General features: G+C 37.9%; 1 protein-coding gene across 1 annotated transcript in view; it reads right to left on the bottom strand.

Annotated features, from left to right (window-relative positions):
• Positions 1-7,162, bottom strand: part of LOC145665915 (uncharacterized) — a 40,672-nt gene extending 33,510 nt beyond the window's left edge. The window contains exon 1 of the mRNA XM_081733019.1: positions 7,055-7,162. Within this exon, the coding sequence (XP_081589145.1) occupies positions 7,055-7,162 (108 nt within the window). The remainder of the gene's footprint in view (positions 1-7,054) is intronic.
• Positions 7,163-8,496: the final 1,334 nt, after the last annotated feature.

Below are 8,496 nucleotides of genomic sequence, written 5' to 3' on the forward strand. Positions count from 1 at the left end.
TAAGTTTTCTTTTAATGGGTGCTAAGCGTGGACTTTTACGTTTCTGAATGGGTGCTCAGGCGTCGGGACTAACGTCAAGTATTCTTTTTATTATTCTTAGTAGTATTATTTGATTTATTATTCTTTTCTTAGTAGATCCAATAGAGCAGTGGTTCCCAAATTCTTCAGAGAAGCGAAAAAGACTGTCAAGAGTTGCTGAAACAAGTTGAATTTTCAAGTTAGTTTCAATCTTCAAAGGCTTTGAAAAGAAAGTAGCTAGAAAGTAGCAGGATTTCCTAAACTTTATATTGAACAAAATTCCTAAACATTAAGTTTTCCTTTTGTGAATTTCAAACGTGTTTAGTAACATTGGCCAAAATAAGGAGACAGAAAATTATTAAAATAATAATGATTGCAGTCGAACTTTTAGAACATTTGAGAATAATTTAAGTAAAAAATAGAAAATGATTCAACTGGTTGGTAATTTATGTAAAGCATTTTATATTTTTAAAAACATAAATTAACAACATCAAACACCAAGTTCTTTAAAGAAATAATTATACAAAATTACACCCACAGATTATTATTATCGTTGCATTTTTTATTTAGCTTCATCCTCGATATGCCTTAAACCTAAAGAGTCTAATATAGGTATTTATAAATGACTATTCAACACATATGCATCCCTATCTCAAATTAACCTGGAATCACATGCACTGTAGTTTCTTATTATTCTTGACTGCATGAAAGTGTAATTTCGAAGTTAATTCTAACGCAAAAGTTCAATGGGTGCTCAGCACCCATTAAATACTTCCAGTTGGTGCTTGTGCCCTGGAGCACCCACGTAGTCGACGCCTATGGTAGTAGTACTTGTACTAACTAGTTATTGGCCAAGTTTGCGGCTCATTTGCATATTGCCTGCACATCTCTTCGTCTCAAGTAGGAGACAGTACAACTATTAGTTTGACTTGAATTATAGGTGATTAGTGTAGCTAACAGACACGAGTCATGCGTTTATAATCAGATTTAACCAACGAAACCTCTCACTCTTAAATGGTTTGAAGATTGCGTTTTAACACAGAGAAAAATCCGTTCTCCGGACAGCGGTATGTTGTACAAATATACGGAATCCTCTTGCTTATTATAGAAATCAGTACGGAGCATACGTTATCCGTATGCTACATAGGCACTGCCCTTAGATGTTACATCATGCCGTTGCAGGATGTCTGACATGTAACAGTTTTCCGTATATCACATACATATACCTATGTTACCTTCGTCCGCTATATGTTATATACGTCCATTTGTATGTGAGATCCTGACCGTCTACATTGTTTCATACGGAAAGTACGTATAGATGGAACACTTATACAAAAAGTATTATAAAACATGCGTTTTCAGTTATACGTCTGCTGTACATTAAATCCAAAAACTACATGAATTACGCATGTAACCTATCTTTTTAAGTACGCCACCTACAATCTTTTTTCTCAGTGAACGTTACTTACAGAATGTTCTTGATTTGTAATGAGAAAAGTACAAGAAGCCCTCAATAAGTTTTGCACAGATGGTTGTAATATTGTTGTTATTATTATAGTTGCAATATGATGATAAAATTTTACGTGAACATACTTTGATCCTTTAGCTACGAAATCATGTCACTAAATGTAGCCTCCATCTGCTGTGACACATCTCGTCCAACCTTCTTTTCATGCCTTGAATGCACTTTGTTAAAATTCTGGTGGCTGACTTGTACACCATTATTTCACGTAAGAAATGAGGGCCTTGTCACTGTCGATTTTTTATTCCTGGAAGTTGGCATTCAGATGATCAAACAGGAATAAATCCGAAGAAGCCAAGTTCAGAGTATAGGGAAACTGAGGGACATTCTTTTTACATGGTTTCCCATAAAAAGAAGTCACAGGCCTTAAAGTCAGGAGACCTCGGCGGCCACTTGTAGAAGACATTATCATCATTTCCGGCACGTCCAATCCATCTTCCTACAAACAGCTCATTCAGATGTTCCCGAACCTGTAAATGCCAGTGAGGAGGTGCTCCACCTTGTTAGAAAATACAATTATTTTATGGGGTTACGTAAAGGATTGTGTCTATGTATCCCCCTTGCGTCAAAACCTAGAAGTGAAAGTTGGTATCAGTGCTGCCATCCAGTCTATTTCATCAGATATGTCGAAGAGTGTGTGGTGTGAATAGGAATATCGAATTGATGTTTTGATTCGCCACTCGTGGCGCCCACATTCAACGTCTATGACGTATAGTAAAAACTATTTGAACTTTTCTTTAAATGTGACCAATTTCAGTTAAATATGATTATCGAAGGCGACATAATTCCACTTTGAAGCATGACAGTATTTGGTATGAAATGAAATAATCTTACTATATCTAATTTCTCTACAATGTAAATATGTTATTTTCAAGGCTAATGCGTTTTCTTCAAATAAAACTCTCTAAATTATGTCATATTGTAAGATTTAGCCTAATTCCACCACCTAGTAGCAATAGCTTTGTCAGATCTTGCGTTTTTCACACAACTTTTACACTTTTCTGGCATGTTTTATGTTTTCATTTCACAATTGTTTTCTTTTCTTTTCTTTTTCTTTTTTTCTTTTTTTCTTTTCTTTTCTTTTCTTTTTTTTTGATTAAAAGATTCAACATATTTCAACAAAACTTTTCTTGTAAGCTTTAGGTCTATACCTGGAGAACTACGTATAGTGTACCCAAACCCAAATTATCAGCTAACTCAATATGATGTGCTTATTCCGTAGAAAATACGAAAACTCGATTTTAGGGGCCGTTCAAAAATTTTATGGCCCCTGATCTAAAACTAATTATTGGCCAAGGTCTTAATCTTTTGATCCATTTTTAGGTTTTCTAAACTTCTTTTTTAATAAATAAAAGAAATTATATTTCTGGACACCTGTAAAATGTTTTTATAAATCAGTGCATTTTTTTAAATTAGGAAAATTGATTTGTGGCAAGTGATACGTAGTTATGTAACGTAGTATTCAGAGAAAAATGCAGTATGTTTTATGTTTATTTCATGCTTAACGTGCGTCCCAACCTTATGTTTACAAGGGCGAATTCGAACTCCTGTTAGGCTGTGAAAAATTCTATTTTCTCTCTCCTTAGCCTTTTGCACGACTGGTACTTGTACCACTGGGGGCAAATAAACCTTAGCTTACCCCTTGCGTCAGCGTACGTATGCCTAAGAATAATTCGGTTTTGGGGGCCGTCCACATATTACATAACGCTATTTTTGACCAATTTTTACCCCCTCCCTCCCTTTTGTCACACTTCGTAACACAATGCCGAACCCTCCCCCCTTTGTTACGAAACTCTTTTTGATATATTTTTTTTGGTTAATTTTGCTTATTTCAGTTGTATTACAATAAAAGAAAACTATTTTTAGTGGTAGAACTTTTTATTACAAAATGTTTGTATTCTGAATATATTTGCTGTTTTTTCGCCAACAAATGAAAGTATTAGAAAGAGGTTGTATCACATAATAATATTGTTTAATTAACTAGTCCTAATAATTTGCGTACTGTTGTTTTCCCATGGAGATTGCACCTGTCGATGATTGGCAAGGAGAAAACACTGCCGGAAAATGCAAGTGAAACAGGATCTAAAGAACAGACATCGACTTTTTTTCGGCATCCAGTGTGCTTCGTGTATTTGAAGTTCGCCAGTGTCGACGATGCAAAGAAATTTTCTTCCTCGTTGACCACAGATTCGAAATGGCTGCACACGTGAAGGAGCAGAGACATCTAGTTTGTGAAAAAGTCTTCGAGCATCTTCTTTGGACTTCAGTTTACCCCTTTTAAAATTCTTCTTGTTTTAAATCAGTTCCAGAATGCGAATAAACTCGATTTCTCCAGAAATATTCAAATCCAGAAATGAAAAAAAAATCAGTACGGGATAATTATCAGACGAATTAGGTTTTTAATATCTTATTTTGCTATGCAAATCGCGGATCCTTCCGTTGCGGAAAATATTATTTCACGAAAAAGAGTTTATTTTGTTTCACATGAGAAAGTCCTTAGAAGAACAGGGTGGGTAATGATTCAAATCAAAATTTTTAAATAATATAATCAGAAATAGCGATACGAGTGGGAACGCGAGGGCATTTTCAAGCGGTAGTTACGATCGCTAACAACTAACTCCAGAAAAAGGTGTGCTGTAAACGCAATGTTGTGATAGCCACAAAGCGGAGTTTTATTGTATTGTAATATACGCAGGGTTCATCGCCAGTCATACTTTTATGTCTAGTAGCGCCTTCAAATCCCTTCTGCATGATTTAATTTATATAGGTTATATATTTACAATTTTCTAAAACAATAGAAATATATGTTTATGAAAAAGAAAAGATTTGAATAAAACTACGAGTATTTGTTTAAAAGATTGCATATAAACCTGAGAATAAAAGTAAAAATTTCAGCAGGAAAACATGCGTTACGTTACGAAGACATAAATCCCCCTCCTCCCCTTAGTCACACTTTGTAGCTGAGGGCCGAACTCTCCCCCCCCCCCTTTGCCGCGTTACGTAATATGTGGACGACCCCGTAGCATCTTATTTAGCAACACCATGTTGATCACATCACAGTTTCGAGCGTGCTTTTGCGTTGGTAAACATTGTTCATGTATTTTTGTTAAAAGTTCTGATGCTTTGGGCCCTCATGCAACACGAGGTTATGAAATTGGTTCCGAACCATGATCTGAACTAAAGAGCCTAATATACTAAAAATAATATAAAATTTACATTTTTCTTTTGCTTGTTTTTCATAAGTGAAAGGAAATGCAACTTACCACAATCATAGATAACGTTGTTCTACAACAGAAAATATGAACCTGAAGAATTTTCAGTGTTGTCATCCATAGAAATTACAAACGTTTCCCCCAAAATCTAAGTTAAGGCAGCGACTACAGGAACGAACTCAACTGCATTTGATTACGTATCATGTTGTTTTGGTATCCTGTAAACTACTTTTTTAATAACATTATTGTTTAATTTTAATAACACTATGTTAAAACAAACTATCTTGTTTATTACAAACTAAATACAACTATTATTATTATTATTATTATTATTATTATTATTATTATTATTATTATTATTATTATTATAGTAGTAGTAGTAGTAGTTGTTGTTGTTATGGTACTACAAATAAAAATATGCCTACTGTCTTTGTGCATAGTACTAATTTTATGTGGTGTAAGTTTTTTTGAATTCTGAGCAGTGTGTATGAATAAATTTTAGATTACAATTCTGAAAAATGTGTACCAAAAATTTTCATTGTGCAAGTGTCTTGTTAAGTTGAGAAATTATCACGGGAATTTTAAATAAAATATTGACATTAACAGTATCCCGACTTGGAGCTTGAGAAATCTGGCAAGTCTACATAATAAGTTCGTATTGAACTTATCAGCGTATTCACTTAATTTAAAACCATTGTAAGCAATATTTCCATCAGATACTTCAAATGGCCAACAAATTAAAATAGCCGAAGTCTCCTATAATATAGAGTCTTAATAATGATTACCATACAAAGAAAAAGAGAATAACACAATAATAAAACACAAATACACCTGAAGATAAATTAGTGACGTAATTCGGCGATCTTGATGAACGACATGGGCGCCACCTCGTAGGGAGATTTTGTTTTTATTTTAACTAGCTTATTTTTTTCCCACACGAAGCCCCACCGAGTGGCTTGGTGTTCAATTTCAAGAGTGTCAAACAGTCTTATTCCCAAGGTCAAGAACTTTTTTGATTTACGGGGCCTGCTATGAGTACTGTCAATTAGATGTCATGGAGATTAATGAGGTTTATTACATAGCGGTGCACGACCCCGGTTTTACACCGTCTTCGCGCGCTCTATAGTTAATTTACCGCACGTTGAGATTCTGGAATAACCTCAGAGGAAAGGGGGAGACCGAAAATCTCTTGGGACAAGTCTTGCGGAAAGAAATGGAGGGGAAGGGGCAGAAACAGATGAAACATAACAAGCAAAATCGTGTGATGTGTACATGTGTGTGTGTGTGTGTGTGTGATTTGTGTTGTGTATATTGATTAGAAGCAGAGAAGAGTACGTTACACATAAAAAAGAATATGCGATGTACTTACTCTTGGAATAATTTAACAGAAAAGCCCAACCCTCTTTCTTCCGCAAATTTTGCATGAATGCTTACCTACGATGGCTCAGTTCAGCAACGAGGAAATGTATTTTCAGATCAGGAGAAATGGTCAGACTGAGTTTTATGTACAGGGTGGACCATTTCTCTTGAAATGCACTTGGAAGGCACGGTGGTTCAATGGTAGAGCTCTTACCTCTGGTGCCTGAGGTCCTTGGTTCGACCCCCGACCAAATAAGTTTGTGGTTGACAAAACCGTGTCCATGGGTTTTCTCGCGGAACTTCCGTTTCCTCCCACTTTCTCAATCCATCAATTCTTCCATTATCATTCACTTGCCTTAATCATCGTCTCCCTTAGCCTAAAGGGGATAAACGTGGGACGTTAAACCGAAATATCATGTCATACAAACGAAACTCCTTTACCTGGTGTGTACGTGTCACTGCTACTTGTTATGTTTACAAAAATGTTGATTTTCTCGAAAACTACACATGAGAATTTACATTCATTCATATAATTTTGTTCAGCTCAATGTGATTTATAGATTGATTTATGGCTCATCTACTTAGTGATGGAATGGATCACGAACTTCGCGATCCGTGACTCGGAAGACCCAGAGCCAGTCAAACCCATTACTCAAGGAACTGTTTGGTTTCCTAATCTGTTAGAGTCAAAGGGACTTTCTGGATCTCCAGGTCTATCTGAGTCACCGGGACTTCTGGGTCTCCGGATCTGTGCAGGTCACCGCCAGGACTGTCTGGATCTCAGTGTCTATCTGAGTCAAAGGAACTGTCTGGGTCTCTGGGTCTTTCGGGGTCACCATTACTGTAGAGGTCTCCGGGACTGTCTGAGTCAACGGGTCTGTCTGGGTGTCCGGGTCTGTCCAGGTCACCAGTACTGTCTGGGATTCGGGTCTCTCCGAGTCACCGGAACTTTCTCGGTGTCCAGGTCTGTCAGGGTAACAGGGACTGTCTGGGTTTCCGAGTCTATCCGGGTCATCGGAACTGTCTCTGTCTTCAGGTCTATCCGAGTCATTGGGTCTGCCTGGGTCTCAGAATATGTCAGAGTCGCCGGGACTGTCTTGGTCTCTGATCTATCCGAGTCACCGGAACTGCTTGACCCTCCAGGTCTATCCGAGTCACCGAGACTGTCTGGATCTCCGGGTTTGTCAGAGTCATCGGGTCTGTCTTGGTCTCTGATCTATTCAAGTCACCGGAACTGTTTGTGTCTTCCGGTCTCACTATATCTTCCCTATTCATCGAGACTGTCTGAGTTTCCGGGTCTGTCCGGGTCTGAGAAGCAAGACTCAGACTTGGATGACCCAAGTCGTGACAAAAGTGAAGTGATCCATGACCCATTCCACCATAACTTTGTAAGCGTTAATAGCATTGCATTAATAACATTGTAGAATTTTCGACTTCTTTCATTGCAAGAATTTGAAATACATCACAATTCTGACGTTATAAAGGCCGGACATATTTTATCTGGCTTGTAACAAAAAACTTGGAAGGAGTTATTATCATCACAAAGTGGGATTTCTAAGATCGAACTCTTAGTACATCCGTCTGTCCGTTATTCCGCACAATGACTTGAGCGAAAGCGAATTTTTGAATTCTGTTTTTCTGCGATATACAAGTAAAAATTATTATCTCGGCCGAATTCATTAATGGATTCAATCCGTTATCATCTTCACGGCTAATAATAAGTACATATATCCCATACAGAAATAATGTGTTTTGCGCGATCCCCTTTACTGCTCTGAACGGAACTTACTAGTTCATTTAACATCAATTTGTAGACACTGTTTGAATTACTTCCTACATTATGAATATTCTTCATTGTCTGCAAGCTTTCACTATTTTTGTCAGTGGTAGGAGCTCAGCAATGACCATAGGTGTCCAAACTCGCGAGCTCGGCATTCACGCTCAATCGGGCTAGGGCTTAAAAATTAAGTGCGAGCCCGAGCCCTAATGAAATTAGTGAGCGCCAGTCCACGTAAGTGCAAGCCCAGTTGAGAGAAGTGAACGTGAGCCCGAGTTAGCGTGAGCGCAGGCGAGAGAAGTGATTGCGAGCCCGAGTAGCACGAGTCCAGTTGAGACAGGTGAGCGGGAATCCGAGTGAGTGCGAGCTCAGTTGAGAGAAGTGAGCGTGACCCTGAGCGAGCACGAGCCCAGTTAAGATTAGTTAGTGTGAGCCCAAGTGAGCGCTAGCCCAGTTGAGAGAAGTGAGCGCGATCATAGTTGAGACAGGTGAGCGCAAGCCGGAGTGAGTGCGAGCTCAGTTAAGAGAAGTGAGCGTGAGCCCGAGCGAGCCCAGCTCAGTGCAAAATAGCCATCTATGAAGGAAACCCGTATTTATCTAAATCAGAA

Source organism: Thermobia domestica, chromosome 12 (genome assembly GCF_964235325.1).
Source record: "Thermobia domestica chromosome 12, izTheDome1.hap1.1, whole genome shotgun sequence".
Lineage (NCBI taxonomy): Eukaryota > Metazoa > Arthropoda > Insecta > Zygentoma > Lepismatidae > Thermobia > Thermobia domestica.